This window comes from Trifolium pratense, linkage group LG3 (genome assembly GCF_020283565.1).
Source record: "Trifolium pratense cultivar HEN17-A07 linkage group LG3, ARS_RC_1.1, whole genome shotgun sequence".
Taxonomy (NCBI): domain Eukaryota; kingdom Viridiplantae; phylum Streptophyta; class Magnoliopsida; order Fabales; family Fabaceae; genus Trifolium; species Trifolium pratense.
In genome coordinates this window covers 7,045,915-7,072,178 of record NC_060061.1, presented here as the reverse complement: position 1 = coordinate 7,072,178, position 26,264 = coordinate 7,045,915, and the positions used below count along the sequence as shown (strand labels likewise).

Here is a 26,264-nt window from a genome sequence, read left to right as displayed (position 1 = left end):
TGCTAGCTCTCATTTTAACATTGTTCAAAATACAAAAACTTGTTATCAAAGTTAACTTTTGACAGGAAATATATCACTCCCTTATAAACTACATGTATCATTTATCTTGCCCCAGGGATGATGATATACTTGACCCAATTTCTTTCTCAAAATAATTGTACAATTTATTGCATGGCCATTCTAAGTGCTTAGCTGTTGGAAATTAAAGCAGAACATGAATAAAATTAAACACAATGCTTGAACTGAACATTCAGCCTAGTATGTGTTGTTGAGATAGAAATAGTATAATCCAGCAAGCACTGCAATTCCCACGAGAATCCCAATCGAATTAGTCCATGACTTTGTTTGATACTCTCAAATAGGTCCTTCATCTTCCTTGTATCATTTATCACTTGAGTGGGAGTCATAATTTTATTCAACGTTACAGCGTTTGGTATAAGTAATAAAGACTAAAGAAAAGAAAAATAATATAAACAAGAAATTACCAATGTAATATGATTTTAACTACATGCCAAGCTTTGATATGCATCAAGTATTGGCTTATTTACAAGCATTGAGACTGTTTCTATTCATCTAACACTAGTGGTCTATTGGTTTATGAATTCATTAACCTTTTTTGTCAGGCACCCAAGCACGTTGTCGAAGCTTCTTGTGAAAGAAGTAAGCACCTCGTTTTCAAGTTGTGATCCAACAGAACTCCAATCAATCCCTAATGTCTCAATTGCATTGTATATGCTTTGAGCTTCTGATACTTTTGCATCCAAGGTTCTTGAAACAATACCATGGTCCATGAATGCTTTAAGAGCAGGGTCTGGTGGTATGGTTGAAATCTGTAGATGCACCAAAGAATGACAGTACAAATCATGATCAATGTATATTTGAACACAATTTGCATGATTAATTGATATTTTATATATTTGAATTGAAAATCGTTGTTAATGACGTTCATAATTGTAACGAATCATGTTTAGTGGACGATTAATGAATTGTGACACCTTATTATATTTATCCAACATAATTAGCCACGTTTGAATTGCGTTAATCAACCATATTGTTGTCGAAATTTGTCTGTTAAAATGTCATTTATGTTTAGATTAGATGGTCATCGAATGAAGGTAAAGCGAAAGGTATATATCTGTGACTGATATGGCTTACCGTATCAGGTCCAATAAGAGAATCAACATAAAAAGTATCACGGTAAGCTGAATTTTTCACATTTGTTGACGCCCACATCAATCTTTGCTTCTTGGCACCTCTCTTCTCCAGGCGCTCCCATCTTGGACCAGAAAACATTTTCTGGTAAAGTTGGTAAGCCAAGGCTGCTTGAGCAACCGCAGCCTGAAATAATCATTACAACAGTCAACATATCTTCGTGGTTGACAGTTTAAATTGCACGCGGTAAACATTTCTTGCAGTTGTAATTTCAGTTGTACGTTGAAGATTGAACGGTTATGGTTTTAAGTTGTAATGTAAATCATTTTTAGAAGTTAAAACATAAACCGTCTAATCTCCATCTAATGATCAACATTACCCGACTGTCATGACTGCAGCATTTGTGACAATAATTAAGGGAAAAAAATGTTTCACACCTTTCCTGTGAGATCAAGAGCCTCAGCGGTACCAATCTGCTCAAGTTTCTTGTCAATTATAACATCCACTCTACTGATGTAGAAAGCTGCTGCACTAGAAACATTAGAGAGATCGCTTGTACTAGAAGCTTCAAGACCATCCAAGTAAGCATTAATTACAGCTTCATATCTAGGGAGAGAGAATATGAGCTGTTCAAAAACACAAACTATATTAGCATATTGGTGCTGCAGCCAGTAAGGATAAAATTTTGTGATATGATTGTAGCACCGACACTTTAATTTGAAGGCGTGTCTGGTGTCCGACACTAACATGACATTGTCACATATATTATATTCAATTAATTCATTTTCTAAACTTGTTATTGGTGTCGACATGTCAGTGTTGAGTTTGATGTTTGGCTATTTGTCAGTGCTTCATTGATAATAATGTCGATAAATAACAAAAACTTACAGTGACATTCACACTTATCCCAAGTGAAATAACTTCCTTAATTGAAGGAATAGATTCATCAATTGCAGGGATTTTAATATAAACATTTGGACATCCAACCATTTTATGAAGCCATTTTGCTGCCTCAATTGTTCCGTTGGTATCATTTGCAAGCTTCGGGGAAACTGCAACCGATACATACCCATCTACCCCATTTGTTTCATTGTAAATTGGTTCCAAGAGTTTGCAAGTATCATGTATGTCCTTCACAACCAATTCCCAGTAGGCACTTTCTGTGTCTTTCCCTCCCTCTACCAACTCCCTGCTTAATCGTAAATCATCGAATACATATAATTTTATATTAGATCCCAATCCTCTAAAGTCAACAACTTGTTTTAGAATGTAAAGTGAGTAATACCAAGTATCAACTATTGATGAATAAGCACTTGTGAATGAATTTATCTATGTCTCTAAAATGCTTATATTAGATTGACTTATTTGAGTTTATCTGCAGGCGCAAGCATTAGCCGAACAGTTTCTGAGAGTTTACGGAAATAGTTAATGAGATGCCAATAAGTTATAAAAGCAAAAAACTGACCTCAACTGTTGATTGTAAGCATTTGATAATGATATAGCTTTTTCAAATATCTGCAACATGAAAGCATTGCGGTGGAAATTAATCAAAAGCAGAAACATGTTGTTTTGAAACAGAATAGCTATAGCTATAGGTGAAGAAGAATACCGCAGGGTTGGTAGTAACACCTTTGATTCCAGAGGCAATGAATGGAACCAAATCTGAAACGGGTCGACAGAGATTATCATAGTAAGGACTTTGTCTTTGTTTCTCATAGAGATCATGCAGAATAGTCCTTGTAGATGTCACGTTACTATTATTCATTTTTGCACATAAACACTTTAACCTGTGTATTCAAAATTCAGAGATAACATTAACAAGTGTTGTGCTATATATATATAAGATGCAAATATTCTTATAGTTGAAAAAAAGAAAAAGAAATAAGGAAACTAACCTTAAGGCTTTATGAGAATATTGCAAGAAACTTGGTGATCTTGTGTGAAAATGAAAATTCAGTTCCATTTGGTTTAGAGTCTGATCTCTTAACAGATGTGTATGAAAAATATGTATTGAAAAATGTCAACTTCTTACATTAGATCCGAGTTATTCAAAAATAAAAAATACAATTGCATGTAGAAGATATACCATAATTACCACACACAAAATTTATTTATAAGCATATAGTAATATTCTTATAGTTGAAAAAAGAAAAAGAAATAAGGAAACTAACCTTAAGGCTTTATGAGAATATTGCAAGAAACTTGGTGATCTTGTGTGAAAATGAAAATTCAGTTCCATTTTGATAGGTACATGTGTAACAGAACCTGTGATGTTTGAGATGTTGGTTGAAGCCATGCTGTCATTCAATTGCCAATTGGAATACAACCCAATATAATAAATGGAACATGTTACCATTTTATTTTAATTGAAATTTTTCGTACTATGATAGGTTCACAAATAGTGTTTATTAATTTTTAGACCTATCAGAATTCTTCATGTGTATCGATACATATTCAAATAAGATGTGTATCAGAAGTGTTCACCTTTATTATTATTATAATTATTATTTATTTTTGATAAAAAAAAAAGTTATTATATTCATCCCAAACTAAGTAATGTCCTCTTGGTAATTTGGGTGTTCATAATGGTAACATGATAATATCTTTCAACAAATCTTAACCCTTTAAATACATTTTAGTTACTTTGTGAAATTAGTCCTTTTTTGGCTATTAGTTGAGTTTTAAAATTAGTTGACCTAGACTAAAATTAAAAAACCATGAAAGAACTGATGGCGTGTTGATATTTTTTTAGTTACACATGGCGTGTTGTGTTGATATAGAAACATGTTAGTTAGGGGTTGCCTTAAAAAAAATGTTAGTTAGGGAGTTTTTTAAAAATAAAATAGAAACATATATTAGGTAGGTACCAAGTGGAGATATTGTGTAATAAAGATGAGTTTTAGTCTCTACCAAAAAAAAAAAAAAGATGAGTTTTAGTATAATTGATTGAATTGTAGTTTTGGAATTAAGATATTGACTTTGAGATTTCAAAAGATAAAAATTTATGGTTAAATCTCAAGGTCAATAATGGAAGAAATTGCAACTTTTGATTATTTTTAACTTAGTTTTCTTTATACTTTGTAATTTCATAAACCACCGCCGGCCCTAAAACTCTTTTTGATTTTCTTCTTCTTCTCTCACCCATAGAGGGGTGGTTTTAGGTCAATTTTTGGCCTAAAATCACCCCTTTACATTTTTTTCTTCTTGCTTTTTAATACAAATAAGTGATTTTCACATAGTTTAAGTCTTATAGTTTTGTTTTCATCTTTGCGATTTTATCCTTTGTTTTGATTTTCAGTATTGTTGTCCCGTCTTAGTGCGGAGTATTGTTGTCCCGTCTTAGTGCGGAGTATTGTTGTCCCGTCTTAGTGCGGAGTATTGTTGTCCCGTCTTTGTGCGGTGTTCATTTGTTTCAGGTTTGAAGATTAAGGTTGATCCAGTGCAGATCCAATCAATGACTTTTGTACCATCAACGCTACAGATCCGGCGACATGAATTTTCCGGAAACTTCAATATAGTCAAATATGTAGGCTTTTGCAATATGCCGTTTGATGCTATTAACACGGATGCTGTGAGTTTGTTCGCAGATTCATCCTTTTTGTTTTTAGCGATTTTGATTTGTATTGCATCGATGTACTCTTATCAATTTGAATGAATGAATATCTTTTATTTAGTCAAAAAAACTTAGTTTTCTTTATAGTAATTTGTTTCCCTTTAGGTGAACAAAATTACATATTAGTAAACTTTAATACAAAAACCGTCTATTTATAAAATTTTGCACAATAAACAAAGAAAGACAAATGCCAAATGGCCTATAATAAAATTAAGCCATCTCCTTCCCTAGTTAGAGAACAAACTAGAATTAAGTATCACCAAACTATTGTCTTTGTTTCATGAGAATCAATGTTTGAATTAAAACAACAAGCTATGATATGCTTGAAGTCTCAGTTGGAATAAAAACAAATTAGGGCCCGTTTGGATTATTTTTTATCTTATGATAATAACTTATGCAAATAAATAAACTTTTATGTTAATTCATAAGTTTTCACCGACAAAAGTTGTATTTTTATAATTTGTTTTCTCATAAACTAACTTGTAATAATACATAAAAGCTTATTTATTTGCATAAGCTGTTTCGCATAAGCTGTTTCGCATAAGCTCAAAAATAAGTCAATCCAAACATGACCTTAGTCTATCAAGAATAAACACTTATTCCAAACCCAGTAACTATCATCAGAACAAGAAAGACATGCATTGCACTATTGCTGCCATTGTGACTCATTTTCCAATGCAGTGATACAAAAGAAAAAGGCACTCCTAGGGTAGCAAAATAAGTTGCATAAGTATGTATACCATGATATCAATCATATTGTAAATTGAATTACAATCTAATGAATTGTCTGCAAAAATATCAAAATATACAATGTCAACAAAAAAAGACACCTTGGTTACCAACCCATATGAACATTTTAGGGAGGATTGACCAAGACATAAAGAATCATAATCGCCTCGGAACTATTACAACTATTACCAAGGTTTAAGGTCACCGACAGGGCCAGCAGTCCAATTCAAGCTCTTCTCCCCTGGTTTCAAGAATACACTCCTTTCATGCGGCAACTTCCGTGCAAGTCCATTTAGAACTTGATGGAAAGCATCTCCGGCTTGCGCAGGTTGAGGGAACAACATTGCTTGCTTCATAGAAGGGTTAGCAAGCAATCTTTGTTTCCTCAATATAACTTCTGGTGGGATCGATGTGAGTATGGTATCCAACTTAGGAACATCCTGCTCATCAACAAACACCCCGATCTCTTCCCACGGTATTGCATCGGCAAACGGCAGTACAATATCATCTGCAATAATAACAGGAATGCAACCGAATACCACAGCTTCAACCAACCTTGGGCTCCAAGGGGCCCATCCAAGTGGGCATAGACAAAACACAGCTCGTTGCATGTCCTCGTAATATGTTGTTGGATGCTCAGTCGAAATGTCAAATAATGGGTTGTTCTTAAAGTTTTCCCACACTGCTGCTCTTGCACCTCTGCAAATTTAAAAATCACAGCCAGATGACCGGTTAGGATTATTTGTTCATCCGAGTCTGTTTTGTTATAATGATATCAACACATGCACCAAAAAACATGCATGCATATTTGATTCTTTACCAGAATTTCAGAATGGACCAAATTTAGATCCTGAATGTTGAATACAAATAATCTCAATATGCATCATCAATTTCAATAACGACACTAAATACAAAAATATATTTTTAAATAAATCAAAAGCATTCTCCATTGCATTTTTGGTAAAAGAATGCAAGCCAGCATTTGTATGCATACATAATATGATAGTAAATAAAAAGGATGCATAGTCAAACACTCATTTGAAGTTTGAGCTTGTAATAAGACCTACCTTGCATAATAACCACCTTCAGGGTCATTTCCAACATCATAAAACAGTCCTCGGAAGTACACAAAAATTGACCTGGGAGTCTTATCAGGAATCAAGTGAGTATGCATTTTCTGTGGTGGAGCATATGGAGGAATGGTAATTGAGCCATCTTTCAAGCACACATGATTCCTCTGTCCAAACGTTTGAACCAAGGTAGCAAGCTGCAGCAATGGAAGAATCCCTCTTTCAATTGCCTTCTCTTCCTGAAACAAAATAATGATAAAATAAAAGTGTGCTACATGATCTGATCTATGTGCAGCATTGGAATTCTCAAAGTAGCGCTAACAGTGATATGAACAATAAATTTTAAAAACTGTATAAACTCATACTTGATAATGAAAACATGCCCCAAAGTCATGTGGAACCACAAAGAAATGATCCGCTCCCTCTGTTCGGTTCCAATAAGGCCAGTTTGAAGAAATAAGTTGTATGGCACTTCTCATCATTCGTGGTGACTTAAAAGGTAAAGGGAGGCCATTTGGTGTCAAATCACAGGTGGTGTACACAGGGGTATAAAACCAATCAGCTTCTTCGGGATTAAGGGTTCGGACAGCGCTAGATAAGAGAAACCGGTGCATAAAGATCTCGGCAGCAAACATATGGGCGAGGCATCTTGGGTCCTTTTGCAGAATTTTCTTATTGTATTTACTTGGAAGTTCATAAACAAAAACCTTCAACCTTCCAACCGGATCATCTTCCAATACATCCCCAGCACTACCTACAATTGGTTCAACCACAACATATTTAGAATGTTTAATAAAATAAAATATCATTTTAAATAACTACACTCGCATATTTAGAAGGTGTGTGCACATTGAGAGGGAGTGGGAACAATAATTTTCACATGCCTATAAAATCAAGCACAACCTATTTATAACTGCAAGGTCCAATTTTGGTTGCACTGTCTTTAAAGGTTCACTGCCTATGTAATTGTACATCTTCTAAACTCCTAGTTGTCAACATTGGACCAGGGACGGATGTAAGTTTGGCATTGCAGTGACCCAGCCCAGCCCCTGCTAACACTTTTTGTAATTCTTAACAAAAGTTACTGAGCCTATGCAAAATATGATTCACTTCTACTCTTCAAAAACAACATTTATTTCGACGAAAAGTGGATCAAGTTTCATCCTGAAAGTCCTAAAGTTTTGTTAAAAAAACGTTCAAGAAAAAGATAGCAATTTACCAGCAAAGAGCTAAATATATTTACAAAGCTTATAAATGAATACTTGAACTTCTTTTAAATAGCTTTTGCATTACGACAACATTACTCACGCCTTCTTAGTCGGATATATTTATGTTTTAAATATTTGTTGGATAAACTTTAACTCAATAATTCCCCCCCTCCCACTATCATTTATGTCTGGCTCCGTCCCTGATTGGACCTAATCGAAGGAAATGTGCTAAAGAGAAAACCGACAAAAAACAAAAATTGTAGTTACACAGTATCTAACTAGCAGACTTGGCACTGCAAAATTCAGATCTTAAAGCTGAATGCAGATTCCTAAAAGAATCAATGTTTTATCATTGAAATTACAACATTTCAAGCTAATTAGTATCAACAACTAATGCAATAAATATCATAATCAATCTCAATCAAAATCAGATCTTAATCAAACACATCCATAATAACCATTAAGACACAAACACTGAAAACCACAGCATAAAGCAATAAAAACCCACATGATATTGATACCTACCTAACAGAAAATAAATTGATCACAATCAAAAATTTCAAGACCTCAACAAAAAAAACTACCTGAAATTCTTTCAGTAGGTTGATTCCTGCGAAGTTCAACAGCATCAATTGAAAAGAGAAAAGCACCAAAAAGAATCCCAAAAAAACCCAATTTCCAAAAACCCATTTTTTTGTTCCCCAAAAACAGAAGAAAGATGGTACTACAAAAGAAGTAAAGTAAGTAATATAAAGAAGTGAAATTTGGTGAACAGAAGAAGGTTAAGAGGTCACAAAGGAAAGTAGTTGTGAGAGATTTCTTAGCAATGGGGTTTGAGCTAGAAAGAATGAAAGGGAAATGGGTATTTTGTATGAAGCAACAGAGACAGATTAGAAAGAGTGAATTTTCATTGAAGAAATGAAGAGTGAGGAAGAAGATGAATGAATGAAGGAAGGTGGTAATGAAAAATGAGGAAAGAGTGTTTATTTATTGTTTTGTGTCAAATTTGATGTTAAGTCAATTTCACATAACCATTTTTATGCACCAACTAACTATTACCTCTTTCTTGAGTTAAAATTTTTACCTTTTTTGTTTTTATTTTTATTTTGGTTATTTAATTAATTTGATGCTAGAATTATCTAGTGTGTTTTTTACCAAAATAATCAAGTGTTTTTGGTAGGTTTTAGTCAACAAAAATTATTATATGAACATCAAAAATTCAGTATTTTTGGTAGGTTTTTTATTTTTGGTAGTTAGATAAAATGCCAATCCATTAAAAGTTCACACACACAAAATAAATAAAGTGTGGTTCGAACTACGATCATGGTGGCGACCTGTAATAAGGTTGAGTTAGGATTTGTGGACATAATTTTAATGGGTCTTAATCAACAAAAATTATTACTTGAATATTAAAAATAGACATTATATGTACTTATCTTGATTTTAGCAAGGGTTAAGTGTATTATAATTCTTTAGTAAAAAAAAAAAGTGTATTATAATTCTATGATGTTTTTGGAATTTTATAATACTTTTTGAAAGATAAAATGTTAAAACACAAACTAAAGGAAAATAAATAATCATAAATACTTTTGACCAAAAAAAAAAGAAATGTCATAAATACTTGAATTAAGCTGATTTTTTATTTTAAAAGTTATCATATACTTACATAGTATTTTGTTGAGAAAATGGAGGGAAAATGAGAAATTTTTTTAAATTTTTTTCTTTGATTTAAAGCTTCGGAGGGGAATGAAAGAGGAAAAGTGAGGAATATTTTGTTCTAACTTTTTTCCTTCTAATTTCTAAAGATTTTTATTATGATTCTTTTTATTATGATGATTGAGTAAAACAACGTAATATTAATATAATATTTTTGTTTTTAACTATAAATGTGATAACTAATATAATATATTAATATATTAAATTTTTATTGGAGGACATGCAAATTTATGAATTTATTCTTATGAATGTTTTTTCTTACCAAGAAAAAGAATGTTTTTTCTTTTTTTGACAATACTCGTTTGTATTTTGAATGTTGTATTAATTAAATAAAATGGAGAAATTAAATCAATTCTCGCTCCACTTTGACTTTTCTTTAATATTAAGGTGATTTGAAAGAGAAAACAAAAGATTTTTTTTAAGCTGCCAAAAAAAAATTGTTTTAGCCAATAAAAAATACTTTATGCATGTAACACTTACTTCAATTGACAATATTAATATCATTAAGTTGTATATTTTTACCCGATTTTGAACTCAAGACTCGCGGTTATTATATGTGAGTTAGAGGTGGTGATTGTTATTTTCGAGTGTGATGCGATTATTTTTATTTTACAATTGCATAAAATTAAAACATTAAATATTATCAAAATAATAATAATAATAATAATAATAATAATAAAATAGAGAATCCGAGGTTCAAAAGATTTATTTTCTAAGGAGAAGTGATGTAGCATTGTAAGTGACTCATGTGGTTAAATGAAAAAATATTATTGGTTTAAGGATTATGGTTTACAGAATAACTATCTAAGATTTATATATATAGGAGTAATAGGATATATATCTGCCCAACATATAAATCTATTTCAAAACACACAAATGATTGGATGAAAAAAGATGTGGCAAAATCTAAGTCACACAATTGGCATATAAATAGTGACAGAATTAGAAAAACTCAAATAAAACAAATAAAATTAAAGGGTACATACCTTTTAAAAATATTCCAAAGGGACATATGTGAACAACATCAATCTCACAATTCAGTTCTTAATTTTGAGTAAGAGATGATGACTCAAAGCCTAAAATAAAAAATTATAAAAATAAGTATATCAATAAAAAAATGAACAAATAAAAAATAAAGGAGAGTAAAGTAAAACAACTATTACATAATTCAATTAAAAATAAAGTATATATTATTTAATCTGTATCATAATAGAATATGAATACACATATACAGGTTTGGGTGAGTGTATATTAAAAAGTCATAAGTTTATAAATGTAAAATATGAAAAGTATAGAGATGAAATAATAATAATAATAATAATAATAATAATAATAATAATAATAATAATAATAATAATAAGTTTCTTTAAAAAATAATAATAATAATAATAATAATAATATAAGTAGAAATGATGTGGCATTGTAGAGTGGTTTAATTGGATTTAAATGGATGATGTGGCTAAATGAAACAATTTGATTGGTCTAAGTGGATTAGGGTTAGGAGAACTATTTAGGAATTATATATATAGATATAAATGGAAAAAATTTCCCACTTTAATTGTATCACATAGCAAAATGTTTGATTTCTATCGTAAAATTATGACTAAGCATATTATGATTGGTGAGCACTTCCGTGCAGCAGAAATTTGCGCTGCACCGGTGCAGTATGCACGAAGCCAATAGGCGGATGCCACGCCTGCAAATTCGTTACGAAATGGTTGCCTGGCACGAAAATTTTAAAAGCTGAGTTAATCACCACGTGATGCGTCTGTTTACATAAATACCCTTGTATTGATATGTCTGTTTACATAAATACCCTTTTATTAATATTTCAAAATCCTGATTAGCAACTTAATTGTTTTTCTTTAATTGGTACAAGATTAGTAGCTTTAAATTATAAGCGCACCTATATTACCAAAGGAGATCACTGTTTATCGATTACCAAAGGAGATCACTGTTCATCACTTCTCATTATCTTCGTCTGATCCCCAAGTATAAGTCTCTTATCTTTGTTGCTGCTGTTGCAGATCTTCGTCGATGTAAGGATGACAGTCTCTTATCTTTATTGCTGCTGTTGCATCTAATTATTGGCGCCCTAATTATTTAGTCTAGGATTTCATGACTTAATTTTTGTTTCTGCTGTTATTTTGATTTCTGCTGTTATTTTGATTTATGTTGATTAATGTGTTGATTTCATGTTAGTGGAAATTATCATAATGTCATGTGTATGAGTTGCAAATGGAATAACAAAAATACTCATGTGTATTAGTTGATTAGTGTGCTGAATTATGCAACAATAGAATGGTTTATCATATTACTACTCTTATCATTTAGCGTGTTAGTGTCAATTACCACCTCCACAATACCACCAACTCTTATCATTTCATGAATTGTAATTTTTGTAGTTTACTTAGAGAGATGTCTGCGGATGGTTTGTCGGGTTTCGATGTCGAAGTAAACATGAAAGACTTGACAGCAGAAGAAATACAAAATATGGAATTTGAATCTATAGAAAAAGCAGAGGAATTTTATGTAGAATATGCAAGGTGTCTTGGGTTTTCCGCTAGAAAAGATGTAAGGCGAGTCACCGCTGAAGGTGTTGTACATACACGTCAGATGGTTTGTTCTAGGCAGGGTGAGAGAGCTAAAAAAAATATTGAGCGCACTGAACGTTCGAGACAACCCAGGGGATTGTCACGAACATCTTGTGTAGCTATGATTCGATTTCACCTTAATAACAGTAGTGGTACTTATGGTGTTGTCTGCTTTATGCCCGTTCACAACCATCCTTTAACTCCATCCACACATGTTCACCTGATCCCCAAGTATCGTGGATTGAATGAAGCCGATAAGAATTTCGTAGATGGGTTGCATTCGTACGGGGTTAGATCTTGTCATATTCTGGGATATTTGATGGGTCAAAAAGGTGGTCATGCAGGGCTTGGTTTTTGCAAAAAAGACCTTTATAACTACATCACCAGGAGTGGGAAGGCAAAAATGGAGGATGTTGGCGACGCGTATTCTGCTTTGTGTGATATCCAGACAAGAACAGAAAATGACCACCTTTTTTATTGTAAGTTTACACTCGATGATATGGGGCATCTAAATAATTTGTTTTGGTGCGACGGAGCTAGTCGCGTTGACTACAGCTGTTTCGGGGAAGTGATTGCCTTCGATGCGACTTATAAGAAGAACAAATACGACAGGCCACTCGTTGTTTTTTGTGGTTACAATCACCACAAGGAAACTACAGTTTTTGCCTGTGCCTTAATTGTCAACGAAAAAACTGAGACATACAAGTGGTTGTTAGAGACATTCTTAGATGCGATGTATCAAAAGCATCCGCTTCGGGTGGTGACTGATGGAGACAATGCTATGAGAGAAGCAATTAAATGTGTATTTCCGAATGCAAGTCACCGCCTTTGTTCTTGGCATATCCACCAGAATGCACTTGAAAATGTGAAGAATAAAATTTTTTGCCAAGAGTTCTCTTCGTTGGTTTATTCTACTTGTAGCCCTGCGAGGTTTGAAAGTGAGTGGCAGAGGATTATAGATGAGCATGGTCTATCAGGGAATCCGTGGACTCGAAAGGTTTATGAGACAAGGAAAAGTTGGGCAGCTGCGTTTATGCGGTCGGATATGTTCTATGGAATGAGAACGACTTCAATGTGTGAAGGTCTAAATTCATTTATTAAAAATTTTGTGCAGAAAAGAAGCACTCTAGTTGAATTTGTAAGGGATTTTCATAGAGCTTTAGCAGAGTACAGAAACCAGGAAATGACGTCTGATTTTGTTTCAACTTACTATAAACCTGTGATGTTAACACATATGCCAGGTCTTGAGCAAAAAGTTTCTGAGATCTTCACCAGAGCCATGTTTATGAAGGTTAGAGAACAGATAACAAATTCAGCCTCGCTGGTTATTGGTGAACAAGTTTCGTTGGGGAATACAGTGGTGATTAAAATGGATAGATTTGGCGTTCCCGGTTCAACGGTGACAGTTTGCGTTGATTTGGTTGGTCCCATTTTTAAATGTGAATGCCAACACTTTGAGCGCAGTGGGATTCCATGTTGTCACGTCTTTTGTGCCATCAAGCAGAGACACATGGATTACCTCCCGGACAACCTGGTTTGCAAAAGGTGGACTAAAATGGCGAAAAATAATGTCTTGACGTGTACGGTGGATAAACAGGATGCTGATAAGTTGGAAATGTATCGTCGAAGTTCATTGACTGCTGCGTTCAATACATTGTTGGAGGTTTGTTGTAAAACTGATTCCAGTTATAAGCAGGGTATCAGTGCAATGTACGGTCTTATTAACAAGTTCAAGAAAGCTGATGCTGGGAACAGAGGAAAAAATACAAATGAAACCCCGATTCGCGACCCAAAGAAGTCGAACGCCAAAGGCGCTCCTCGCAAATACAATAAACACAAGAAGAAGAAGAAGAATACAAAGTGTGGCCATTGTCAGATGGTTGGCCACGACAAATCTGGTTGTCCGGTACTACATCCGGGCAGCGATTTAGAATTCGACGACACTGTGCAGACTGAAAATGAATCGATTGATATGGATGTATGCAGTTTTGAGTGTTTTGGGGTTTTTATTCTTCAGCGAAAGTTACTATCTGTCGTTTTTTAAAAATTTTACTATGTTAATGTACAGGTATCAGATTCGCTTACTGAAGGCAGAAACGACCGCGTACCCGGTGACAGGAGTAATGGTGGTCAGCGAAGGAAGAAACAAACTACTACAAGTACAACCACTGAAGTACCAACACAGTCCTCATCATCCAGCTACAATGTAGGGCACGGATACCCGCACTTTCCATCACAGTTTAGAGTAAATCAAAGTGTGGGGTTGTTTCCAAACTTTCCACCATCGGCTAACTGTGCACCGCATGCGCCACCAATGAACAGTAATATGGCTAACTGTGCACCGCATGCGCCACCAACGAACAGTTATATGCCGGGTGGATCTCATAATGTTCCTTCTCGTTCATCGGTTAGTGTAAACAAAATTCTTAACAATCCTTATGTTAGAAGGCCGGACATGTTATAATTGTCGTCCTTTGTTGTTTTTGGCAGTTCTTGCAAACCTTGGGGGACGTGGAGCTGAAAGCAAAAATGAAGAAAGAACGACCGGAAAATTGACTTGTGATTCAATGAATTACACACTTGCAGTCGAGCGTCATAAACGGCCTTTGTAAAAATATTTAATATGGTTGTCCTTTGTTTTCCTGTTGTATATTGCAGATTGTATGTTGTATTTTTCAATTCTCCTTTTGAGTACCTCCCCATACTCTTGGTAAAATCAATATATATGATTTGAAAATTATGAGTTTATATGAAATATATGTGTGTGTGTCTGTGTGTGTGTTGGGATTAACGGCAAAGGTAATACTTATATGCAAGGAAATGTTTTTTCAATCTTTTCATAATCGACAATAAAAAGGAAAACTTTTTTCAAACTTTGTTATAGTTATTGCAGCTGCTGAAGCAGCTATCGGACTGATTGTTGTTTCCTCGATTGCTCGTAACATAAAATCAATTTTTTTTTATATTTTGAACAAGCAAATGTAAATTATTATAAATTTTGGACCAATAAAACTAGAACAAACATTCATGCAAACTATACTTATATGGCATAAATCACAGGCATATATGGTAGCACAAGTATAGCATCCTTGCAGGTTTAAATACAAAATACCAAAAAAGAAACATAACATAATACCACCCAACACAGGTTAATTTGCATCCTTGATATAACAATCATGACCCTACTTCAAAAGAAACATAGCATTATTTTTAAACATTCAAGATTGCAGCGTAAATTTTGGAAGGACGGTTGGGATCAACCGAAAGCCTGATCCTACTTCCACTCTTTAGTCCGTGTTCCTTGACAAATTCCTTCCATCTTCCTACTAAGAAAGTCTCCGTAGTGTTCTTTCCGCTCGACCATCTGAGTTGACACTCAAATACATCACCCTCCTCATCTTGTAATATAATGTCAGTCATACTTTTAGACAGCCGGCCTTCTCGAACAAACTTCGCCGGAATATTCTACACAAACAACGTGATCAATTAATTAACTGTTACTTGTTTCAAAAAATAAAAAATAATTAACTGTTACTTGTTGGTAACACATCGATGACATGAAAGTTATGTAAACATTACCAGATTGTTGCTCGATGCTTTATATTGTGAAAGTTCTATGTCGCAGTCGACCATTTCTGCGTGTTCTCCATGGTCAATGCCTGCGGCAGCAGCATGAGGGACAAGGGAGATGGCAGATGGTCCTGCACCTTCAGAGCCAGTGGCTTTGACAAAGGGGGGATCGTAATCACAATGCCAGGGAGGGAATTCTTCAGGGGGAGAGTCAGGGTGTTTGCCGGTGATCATGCTGCTTGGATTTATCATGCCACTCACAACGTTCAAGTACTCTCTGGGGGTAAACAGACGGTCGAGATGAGGATAAATTGAAGCGGGAGGGTATGTGATGGGCTGCATATCAATGTTGTAGACTCCAATGTGAAACGTGCTGTCACCTAAGTAAGTGAATGAGACCCAAATCCCCTCCGGTTGATGGTAGTGTTCAAACATATTCTCTACACCTCTGTGGATAAAACCGTGTTTTTTGCACTTGAACAGGTGTACCCCGAATCTTGTCCCATTTTGATCTTGTAACCACACCTTATCTTTCAATTCATCTTTAAATCGTTCAAAAAAGTATGGTGGCAATTCTCCAATACCCTGCAAAAATATAGTGTGTAGAGGATAAAAACCTACATGTCTGTTGACCAAAAAAAAAAAAAAAACCTAAATGTCTAAAATAAAATCAACATAACAACAGCCAACGGATGGATTAGCGTTTTTTGGGTTTTCAAGCAAAATATATTGTGCTAAAAATTAAATCCATTAAATCCACAGTGAGAGAGACAACAAAATAGCCATAAACTAGACAAGTGAAGAGACTCTTATTGTTGTCTCTTTGTATAGAATAAGGTTGTAATGCACAAAGAGACAGATTAAAAACCACTACTTGCATACCACAACAGATCGTATAAGATTTCAACGGAAAAGAAAACAAAACGACACAATACAAGGAAGATGTGTGAAGAAAGAACAATATTGTTTACCACATCGGGTAGAAGCAGCAAACTGAACAGTTTGTAATGAAACGCCATTGTTGGTGTGCAAAGCAAACTAGACCGGAATACACGCCTGGAACTCGATCGGAATACACGCCTGGAGTGTGATTGCGGTGGCTTTGCTTGTATTTATTCACAACGGGTGAAGTGTTGCATAGTGTGGTGTGACCGGGTGTGTTGGGACTTGGGAGTGGTTGACGTGAGCTTCTACACTGTCAATTTGAAATCCAACCATTGCACCCTTTGATTTTCCTTTGGTTAGGGCATAGGGGGAACACGTTGCAATGTACTACTGTACTAGTAAGTGTTGTGTTTCTTTGTAAAAAAATAAAAATAAAGCAAGTGGTGTGTTTCACAGAGATATCAAAAACTCAAAATTAGAGTTGTGAAAATGGGCTAGCCCGAAAAAATTAAAATTGAAAAAATAAAATAAAATATAAATCTAAATAATTTGTTTTGGATTATTTGAAATTAGTTTGTAGTATAAATTATAAAACACCGTCTGCTACTTAAGTAGCAGATGAGTAAAAACAGAGCACCCAAAAAACTCGTAGGTAGCGGATGAGTAAAAATATGACGCGCAAGAAAATCGTACGTAGCGGATGAATAAAAATAGGGTGCTCGAGAAACTCGTACAATTTCACATGAGTTAAAATATGGTGCGCGAGAAAGTCGTAGGTAGCAGATGCTTAAAAATAGGGCGCGAGAAACTCGTAGGTAGTGGATGAATAAAAATAGGGCGCGCGAGAAACTCGTACGTAGCGAATGAGTAAAAATAGGGCGAGCGAGAAACTCGTACGTAGCGGGATGAGTAAAAATAGGGCGCGCGAGAAAGTCGTAGGTAGCGGATGAGTAAAAATATGACGCGCGCGAATATATATATATATATATATAGCGGATGAGTAAAAAATAGGACGTGCGAGAATTATTAATGCTATTGACATCGTTGAGTTTGAGCACTATAAGTAAAAAAAATATTAAAAAAAATTAACCGGGCCAGGCTCGGGCACTAATTTTGGTAGCCCATTTTTTATCCGGACTTTTTAGCCTAGCCCAACGAAGCCCAAAGCCTGACCGGCCCGCCCGTTTTGACAGCTCTAGTCAAAATGGGCTAGCCCGAATTCCTTATGTCTTACGTTTTAACTGTATATTTGTAAAATAAATACAAATTTTTCAATTACTATATGGTTTTAAGTTTTAACAAATTGTATTGTTAATTCTTGCACTAGCAATTTGCAAAAAATAAATGAGAAACTTCATGGACGGATCGACAAATTTGGAGCATTGTCATGTACAAAAAATAAATTTGGGGCAGTGTCTCTCTCTTGACAATCGTAGCTCCGTCCACATAAACATTCATCAACTCTTCGCATCACAAATATGTGGCAATACGTGTACTTAGCTTCGTGCTATATGACATTATCTTTAAATGTGTATGTATGTGTAAATAAGAGTTACGTTTTCTTCATTATGTACCCTACTGCAAACTAACCCCTTGATGAAACATATATATACTGTGAGTGTGTGTGTGTGTGTGTGTGTGTGTGTGTAACATTTTACTTTCCTATGCATCAGACAGTAGAGATAAATAAAAAATAACAATGACATGCAATAGCAAACATGCATGATCATTAAAGGTTGTCCAAGTCTTACAAAAAGGGCATAGAGAGCCCATTGTGTTGTTAACATCATAGAGGATTTCCAAAATACAAACTAGCTAGGAAAATATACAAAATAGCAATGACATGCAATAGCAAACATGCATGGATCATTACACTTGTCCAGGGTTGTCCAGGTCTTTCAAAAAGGGCATAGAGAGCCCATTGTGTTGTTAACATAGAGGATTTCCAAAATACACAAACCAGCTAGGAAAATATACAAAGTAGACATCATAAATTTGGTCCATGATCAACTCACTGCTGCATAACTGTTGCATAGATTCAACTCACTGCTGCATAACTGTTGCATAGATGGAGGCTGGCATATCCGGGTCAACTTCCAGCCTAACCAGACTCCCCCGCCTTAGATTGTTATCTGAGCAAAACTGCCTCCATTTCCCTACTATATAGGCATGCGGCCGATTGCTTGAGTAAGACCACCTGATACGACAGTAATAAAGACGCTCATTTTGATCCGTTATAATCACTTTCGAGGGGAAAGTGTCGTTCCTTAACAGTCCCCGACGGACAAACGCCGTTGGCAGATTCTGCATAATCAATCAAAATATAACTAAATGTCAGCTGTAAATAAATAACTAAATAACACCATGATTCTACCATTTGTAGCACGTGTCAACTGTCGATTGTGTGTGCAATTGAAAGAAGAAAAAAACTGAAGTATCTAACTCTACTTACAACCATGTTTCATAACAATTAATAACTTTAAAAAACTGAAGTAAATATTACCATATTGTTGAGCGTCGCCTGCGTTTCGGAAAGCCATACATCACAGCTTACCCTATTATATCTGACAGCCTGGGGATGGACGGCATTGGGGGCAGCAACATCTTGTGGGGGATGGGGGTCAATTTCAGGAACATTGACAGAGGGAGGGGCAGCAGCAGCGAGGGTAGGGGGATCATTCTCGGGAACGTTGACGGGCGGAGGGTAATCATTTTCGGGAACGTATCCGGGGGGAGGGATAGCAGCAACACCGGAAGGGGAACCATTTTCGGGAACGTATCCGGGGGGAGGGAAAGCAGCAACACCGGAAGGGGAACCATTTTCAGGAACTTGGGTGGGGGGAGGGCCATCAGCAGCACGGGGAGGGGAGTAGTTTCCAGGAAAGTAGAGGGATGAACCGGTACCAGCAGCATTCAAGGTTTCTTTTAAAGTTAACGGACCACGTGGAAGGAGATGTTCCACTGTCGGTGGATATACAATGTCGTTCATGTCAATGTCTCGGACAGCCATTATAAATCTATTGTTACCCTCGTAGTGGAGGTGGACCCAAAGCCCCAACGGTTGACCATAGTGAATAAAGAGTTTGTATAATCGGTAGATGTAACCATATGTTGTTGATTTACTTAGCAGTATCTCAAACTTTGATCCTATTGCATCTTCCAGAAATACCCTTTCGGTAAGTTCGCCCTTGAACCGGTTGTAAAAGTAGTCTGGAAGACGTGCAATGTCCTGCAGATTGGTAACAATATTATTGACAACCATTGGAATAATCAAACAGCAATGATTGGAGCCATGATCGAATATGTGTCATTACAGCCAACGTAGAACGGATTGCTTGAAACACAAGTCCCGCGTTGTAAACAAACATAAAGAGTGACACGTCTGTGTATTTTAACCATCTAAAACAAGACCATAAAACAAACAACAATACAAGCTACACCAAATACAAACATTGAATTCGTCAAAAATCAATAAAAATAAATATAAGCATTGAAGATGTGCAGTTTTGTTGTATTCGTGTGAATGGTTATGTGAGTATGAATATAGTTGTGGCCAATTCGGCAAACAGTCCTAGTTATTACGGTGATTGAAGTATCGGCACTTATTTCCATATAAACAAATGGGCCTTAGATTGAAAGATTTGATTTAACAAATAATCAATATAATCAATGGTAGGGTGGTTCACTGCTCCCCCTGTAGTGAAAAAAGCAATTTCGGGATCTGGTATCGTGCTGTGTGGAACAAATAACTTGGAGGCATATGTACAACCAAGATTAACCTTACCAACAAAAACAAACAAACAAAATTCCCAACAAATGATAAAAGCAACAACTACAAGAAAAATAAAATAAGGAAAAACCAAAAAAATACTACTGATCCTGTGAAGTTGAAATTAACAGTGGAAACAGTTATATGCGAAAAAACACTAAATGCAAGCAACAACAAAAAAATCATCTCAAAATTAATAAGCCCTTTTGTTGCGATCATGTGAATATGCATGCAATAGCAAACAATACTTATACAATCAATGTTTCCCAACAATACGCAGTCAAACAAAGCAACAGGTTCAAGGTATATACATCTGTTCAAAACAAAAACAAAAAAATATACGTATATACACATCTAGTATGTAAAGATCGGGTGAAAGCCTTAACTCAGAGAAGAGAAGAACAAAAAAAAAACAGATCCAAGCCATCACTCACAAACAATGCCGTTCAAACAAAATATAAAATAAAAATAAAAATAAAAAAACCCACAAACAATATCAGATTCAACAGCGTTACCTTCTCCGGGTCAAGATGTATACAGAAAGTTCTGAACTGGAAAACCATCTTCGGTCACTGCTGAGAGCAGCGTCGTACAGTAGAGGTGGCGAGTTGGAGTAGGGCAAACCAGGAAAGTGCACGTTTGTCTTCTGGTTCTGTTGCTATGTGCAGTAGGTTGAACCTGAAGGGGTTTCTGTGCACTTGTGTTGGATAATGTGTTTTGGTGGTGTCTTTTCAAATCTTCAGAGAGTGATTCATTGGTGGGGAATGGCGTGTGACTAGGGAGGAGCGCCTTACTCCTTTCAATTATGGTAACCAAATACTAGTATAGCACAGTAGTAAGAGACTTGTTTTGTTTGTGTCACCATAACCGATAATATTTGTGGGAGGGGATTACATGACTGTCACCTGGGAAAGTCAAGGTGACTTTGATCCATTCTTGTCCGTTCGATCAATCATGTGGCTATACATGACTGTCACGTGGGAAAGTCAAGGTGACTTTGATCCATTCTTGTCCGTTCGATCAATCATGTGGCAATTCGTTGCTACATTATAGTGTGGGTATGGTTTGATCCGTCGGATTTAGATCATCTGCAACTATCGTTATACCGACAAAAATTCGAGTTCAATCTACATTGCCGAATTTCACATGAACAGTCGTGGTCAATTAAAGCGCAAAAATTATGTTTTTAAACTACATAAAATCTTTACCGAAAGACAAACGGATAGGCCTAATATTTTAAAAATATTGTTAAAAATAGGTAGCGGATGCGTAAAAATAGGGCGCGAGAAACTCGTAGGTAGCGGATGAGTAAAAATAGGGCGCGAGAAACTTGTAGGTAGCGGATGAGTAAAAATATGACACACGAAAAACTCGTAAGTAGCGGATGCGTAAAAATAGGGCGCGAGAAACTCGTAGGTAGCGGATGAGTAAAAATAGGGCGCGAGAAACTCGTAGGTAGCGGATGAGTAAAAATAGGGCGCGCGAGAAACTCGTACGTAGTGGATGAATAAAAATAGGGCGCACGAGAAACTCGTACGTAGCGGGATGAGTAATAATAGTGCGCGCGAGAAATTCGTAGGTAGCGGGTGAGTAAAAATATGACGCGCGAGAAACTCGTAGGTAGTGGATGAGTAAAAATACGGCTTGAGCATTAATATAGCGGATGAGTAAAAAATATGACGCGCAAGAATTATTAATGTTTTTTACCTGGTTGAATTTGAGCATTAGAAATAAAAAAAATAAAAATATAAATAAGAATAAAATAAATCGGCCCGGACTGAAAGCCCGACTACCCGTACCGGGTTCGGACACTAATTTTGATATAAATAGGAGCCGCTATTATAGCTTTTATACCCTTATAAAGTAGGGCATATCTAGTGTTTTTCCTTTAAAGTGGTGAGAATTATGACTTGTGTCTAACAAGTCAAATTGTACTAGTGCATATTGTGACAAATAGTAACAAGTCCATTTTAAAGTACAAGTACTTTCTAGTTCCAAAAGTAACTGGTGTGCAGTACCTGTGACCTGTACCACCAGTTTGTGTGAAAGTGAAATCGTTTTTGGTGATGGGTCCCACCCCAAACTTCCTTAACCTTTCACCTACTTCGTAAATGTGCATAGGAAAATGTGCATAGGAAGTGGATGGTTTGCCTGACTGCTGTCCTCTAACTTTATTGCGGGACTGCACCTGCCTTTCAATTGTTTCAGTCCATCCGATTAATCCAACCATTGATATCATGTCACATATCCTTTTTATTTCTTTTTTAAAATTTAAAATTAAAATAAAAATGGAAACATGGTGCTGGTTGAACCACACAATTGATCCAATGGTCCATAACAATTGAAGTGTGTGCGGGGGAGACCAAACCTTTTTTAAAATAAAAAAAAACATTTTTTGTCAAAAAATAGTATTACTTTTAGTTAATTAAGCCTTCGAATGTTTATTTAACTTAATTAACCATTCTGAAAAAGAAAAAAACAGTAATTAATTAATGAGATAATGAGATTAGGAGAACAATTACAAACACTTAACAAATACACACTTAACACTAAGTCCAAACACTTACAAACACAGTTACAAACACTTACACAAATACACAATTACAAACACTAAGTACACAATTACAAACACTTATAACAGTTCACATAAACTGGCAATTACAATGACTAAAACACTTAATACTAGCAGTAGCAGTTCATTAGAAACACAACATTCATTAACATAGACAACACCAATAAAGTCACTACAATTTTGACCGTCATCCTCTGATCATTAAATTTCTTTTCAACTTCTTCAGTTTTCTTCCTTCCATCTTCAATAACCCCTAAAAAAAACTTTGACAGTGCATCAATTCTGCCATCGTCAACTTCATCAACATCAAAGATCTCATCTTCTTCATCAACCCAAATAAACATATTACATGTGGTTGGCATCTAGCAACAATAATCCATAACATAAAAGTATTGAGAAAAAATTAAAATAAAAAATCGCACAAAAGTTAATTTAATTGTAAATTACTACCATCCAAAATGGACACCTCCAGAACTGTCTCCCTGCATGAATACCCTTTTTTGCAGTCAAAAGTATAGTATGAAAGCCGCAACGACACAATCTTCCCCGGCGAGAAACTGACGACGAAGGTACAGACATGGAAGAATGAGATTGGGAATTATTGCTTTCGTTTCTGCTACCCGCCGCATCTTCGATTGTTGATTCGATTACCTTCCATAAGTCACAAATTCTGGAGCACGAAAGCTTTTATGAGGAGAGCGGAGAGAAAAAATTAGAGGAAGAAGACGATTAAAAGGGAGAGGGTCTGAAGAAGTGGAATAAATTTAGGGTTTTGACTTTAAAAGATATGTCACATAATAACTGGGCCGGGTATGTAACTGGGCCGGGTATATAACTGGGCCGCTGCTGATATTTTAACCTTATATTTGCATCATTTTTTATTAAAAAATTATTAATTAATAATAATGCTAAACATGAGGAGTCTAATAAAAATTATTTTTTAGATACATTGGTAGATTGATATATCTAGAGTGTATCTAATAATTATTCAACATATAAGTCTACAACCTGATTTCAAAATAATTTTTCTCATTTTTTCTTCATCTTGTTTGTTCTTCTTTTGGTTCCACCCATTCTTCATCTTCCTCAGATTTGCAAATCATACCTTATAAAACTTCAATGACAACAACAAAATCTATAATAGGGTATATATTTTACACAAGTGATGAAGAACTCGTAAATTACTACTTGAAATACAAATAATTTTGTGATGATTTTATGGTCGACAACATAGCTCATATTCATCTTCTCAACTTTGCACCATCAGAATTACCAGGTATATGTCATTAATTTTCTACAACATTTTTTTTCCTTGTTTAATGGGGTTATATATGAAATGGTGGTTTTTTTATCTTTTATTTTTCTCATTCTTGTGTTTATATAAATGTGATTTGTTACAGCAAAGTTGAAGATGAAATCAGATGAGAAAGAAGGATTTTTCTTTACTTGTCTTGATTTGATGAAGATGAACAAAATTACAAGGTGTGATGGAAAAGCAACGGGTGGTTATTGGAAGATTAGCGGCAAAGGCTGTATAATCAATAAAAAAGACACACTAACAATGTTATTTGTAGAAAAAATACTGTTCTTTTCTATACTTCTCTTCATGAAAAAAACAACTGGGTTATTCACGAATACCATGCAATTGAAGCAATTTGTCCTCACAACAACGTATATGGTTTTCATGTTGTTTGTGTTGAAATGAAAAAACCTTTCAGCCATCCTCGACATCTTCAGGCCTTCCCCTAACCCATAGAGGTCTTCCTCTCACCTTTCCTCATTTTTTCTTCATCTTGTTTGTTCTTCTTTTGGTTCCACCCATTCTTCATCTTCCATAGATTTGCAAATCATACCTTATAAAACTTCAATGACAGCAACGAAATCTATAATAGGGTATATATTTTACCCAAGTGATGAAGAACTCGTAAATTACTACTTGAAACACAAATAATTTTGTGATGATTTTATGGTCGACAACATAGCTCATATTCATCTTCAGGCCTTCCCCTAACCCATAGAGGTCTTCCTCTCACCTTTCAGCCATCCTCGACATCTTCAGGCCTTCCCCTAACCCATATAGGTCTTCCTCTCACATTCCAGCCATCCTCGACATCTTCAGGCCTTCCCATAACCCATAGAGGTCTTCCTCTCACCTTTCAGCCATCCTCGACATCTTCAGGCCTTTCCCTAACCCATATAGGTCTTCCTCTCACATTTCAGCCATCCTCGACATCTTCAGGCCTTCCCCTAACCCATAGAGGTCTTCCTCTCACATTTCAGCCATCCTCGACATCTTCAGGCCTTCCCCTAACCCATAGAGGTCTTCCTCTCACATTCCAGCCATCCTCGACATCTTCAGGCCTTCCCATAACCCATAGAGGTCTTCCTCTCACCTTTCAGCCATCCTCGACATCTTCAGGCCTTTCCCTAACCCATATAGGTCTTCCTCTCACATTTCAGCCATCCTCGACATCTTCAGGCCTTCCCCAAACCCATAGAGGTCTTCCTCTCACATTTCAGCCATCCTCGACATCTTCAGGCCTTCCCATAACCCATAGAGGTCTTCCTCTCACATTTCAGCCATCCTCGACATCTTCAGGCCTTCCCCTAACCCATAGAGGTCTTCCTATCACCTTTCAGCCATCCTCGACATCTTCAGGCCTTCCCATAACCCATATAGGTCTTCCTCTCACCTTTCAGCCATCCTCGACATCTTCAGGCCTTCCCCTAACCCATAGAGGTCTTCCTCTCACCTTTCAGCCATCCTCGACATCTTCAGGCCTTCCCATAACCCATAGAGGTCTTCCTCTCACCTTTCAGCCATCCTCGACATCTTCAGGCCTTTCCCTAACCCATATAGGTCTTCCTCTCACATTTCAGCCATCCTCGACATCTTCAGGCCTTCCCCTAACCCATAGAGGTCTTCCTCTCACATTTCAGCCATCCTCGACATCTTCAGGCCTTCCCATAACGCATAGAGGTCTTCCTCTCACATTTCAGCCATCCTCGACATCTTCAGGCCTTCCCCAAACCCATAGAGGTCTTCCTCTCACATTTCAGCCATCCTCGACATCTTCAGGCCTTCCCATAACCCATAGAGGTCTTCCTCTCACATTTCAGCCATCCTCGACATCTTCAGGCCTTCCCCTAACCCATAGAGGTCTTCCTATCACCTTTCAGCCATCCTCGACATCTTCAGGCCTTCCCATAACCCATATAGGTCTTCCTCTCACCTTTCAGCCATCCTCGACATCTTCAGGCCTTCCCCTAACCCATAGAGGTCTTCCTCTCACCTTTCAGCCATCCTCGACATCTTCAGGCCTTCCCATAACCCATAGAGGTCTTCCTCTCACCTTTCAGCCATCCTCGACATCTTCAGGCCTTTC

The 26,264-nt window shown here is 36.0% G+C and overlaps 4 protein-coding genes across 5 annotated transcripts; 1 reads left to right on the top strand and 3 right to left on the bottom strand.

Moving 5' to 3' along the window:
* Positions 1 to 287: 287 nt before the first annotated feature.
* LOC123916043 (transaldolase-like) lies at positions 288 to 3,456 on the bottom strand. 2 transcript variants are annotated; one of them, XM_045967370.1, is made up of 7 exons: positions 3,324 to 3,456; positions 2,762 to 2,939; positions 2,618 to 2,667; positions 2,041 to 2,341; positions 1,590 to 1,778; positions 1,156 to 1,338; positions 288 to 830 (listed from the first exon to the last, which is right to left on the bottom strand). In XM_045967370.1, the coding sequence occupies exons 1-7, from the start codon at positions 3,446 to 3,448 to the stop codon at positions 588 to 590; spliced, it is 1,269 nt and encodes a 422-aa protein (XP_045823326.1). In that variant the 5' UTR covers positions 3,449 to 3,456; the 3' UTR covers positions 288 to 587. The 2 variants fall into 2 exon arrangements, with proteins under 2 accessions (XP_045823326.1, XP_045823327.1); XM_045967371.1 differs by lacking the exon at positions 3,324 to 3,456 and adding an exon at positions 3,048 to 3,289.
* Positions 3,457 to 5,361: 1,905 nt separating this feature from the next.
* On the bottom strand, positions 5,362 to 8,739 carry LOC123916038 (probable beta-1,4-xylosyltransferase IRX10L). The gene is made up of 4 exons (XM_045967366.1): positions 8,357 to 8,739; positions 6,930 to 7,318; positions 6,562 to 6,803; positions 5,362 to 6,193 (listed from the first exon to the last, which is right to left on the bottom strand). The coding sequence occupies exons 1-4, from the start codon at positions 8,460 to 8,462 to the stop codon at positions 5,680 to 5,682; spliced, it is 1,251 nt and encodes a 416-aa protein (XP_045823322.1). The 5' UTR covers positions 8,463 to 8,739; the 3' UTR covers positions 5,362 to 5,679.
* A 3,167-nt stretch (positions 8,740 to 11,906) lies between these two features.
* LOC123914529 (protein FAR1-RELATED SEQUENCE 5-like) lies at positions 11,907 to 14,638 on the top strand. Its single transcript, XM_045965731.1, has 3 exons — positions 11,907 to 14,060; positions 14,151 to 14,489; positions 14,573 to 14,638. Exons 1-3 carry the CDS (start codon positions 11,907 to 11,909, stop codon positions 14,636 to 14,638), a joined length of 2,559 nt encoding a protein of 852 aa, XP_045821687.1.
* Positions 14,639 to 22,988: 8,350 nt separating this feature from the next.
* LOC123914528 lies at positions 22,989 to 23,481 on the bottom strand. Its single transcript, XM_045965730.1, has 2 exons — positions 23,329 to 23,481; positions 22,989 to 23,240 (listed from the first exon to the last, which is right to left on the bottom strand). Exons 1-2 carry the CDS (start codon positions 23,455 to 23,457, stop codon positions 22,989 to 22,991), a joined length of 381 nt encoding a protein of 126 aa, XP_045821686.1. The 5' UTR covers positions 23,458 to 23,481.
* Between the last annotated feature and the right edge of the window lie 2,783 nt (positions 23,482 to 26,264).

Bases quoted from the DNA above. Each gene is read 5' to 3' on its own strand.
- LOC123916043 (XM_045967370.1), bottom strand. From the start codon at position 3,448: ATGGCTTCAACCAACATCTCAAACATCACAGGTTCTGTTACACATGTA. The intron at 2,940-3,323 runs GTTAGTTTCCTT...TTGAATACACAG, and splicing joins TATTCTCATAAAGCCTTAAG to GTTAAAGTGTTTATGTGCAA. The intron at 831-1,155 runs GTAAGCCATATC...GTGCATCTACAG, and splicing joins CTCTTATTGGACCTGATACG to ATTTCAACCATACCACCAGA.
- LOC123916038 (XM_045967366.1), bottom strand. From the start codon at position 8,462: ATGGGTTTTTGGAAATTGGGTTTTTTTGGGATTCTTTTTGGTGCTTTT. The intron at 7,319-8,356 runs GTAGTTTTTTTT...AACCAATTGTAG, and splicing joins ACCTACTGAAAGAATTTCAG to GTAGTGCTGGGGATGTATTG. The intron at 6,194-6,561 runs GTAGGTCTTATT...TTAAATTTGCAG, and splicing joins GAAGGTGGTTATTATGCAAG to AGGTGCAAGAGCAGCAGTGT.
- LOC123914529 (XM_045965731.1), top strand. From the start codon at position 11,907: ATGTCTGCGGATGGTTTGTCGGGTTTCGATGTCGAAGTAAACATGAAA. The intron at 14,061-14,150 runs GTATGCAGTTTT...GTTAATGTACAG, and splicing joins ATGAATCGATTGATATGGAT to GTATCAGATTCGCTTACTGA. The intron at 14,490-14,572 runs GTTAGTGTAAAC...TGTTTTTGGCAG, and splicing joins ATGTTCCTTCTCGTTCATCG to TTCTTGCAAACCTTGGGGGA.
- LOC123914528 (XM_045965730.1), bottom strand. From the start codon at position 23,457: ATGTCTGTACCTTCGTCGTCAGTTTCTCGCCGGGGAAGATTGTGTCGT. The intron at 23,241-23,328 runs GTAGTAATTTAC...TATTGTTGCTAG, and splicing joins GGAGGTGTCCATTTTGGATG to ATGCCAACCACATGTAATAT.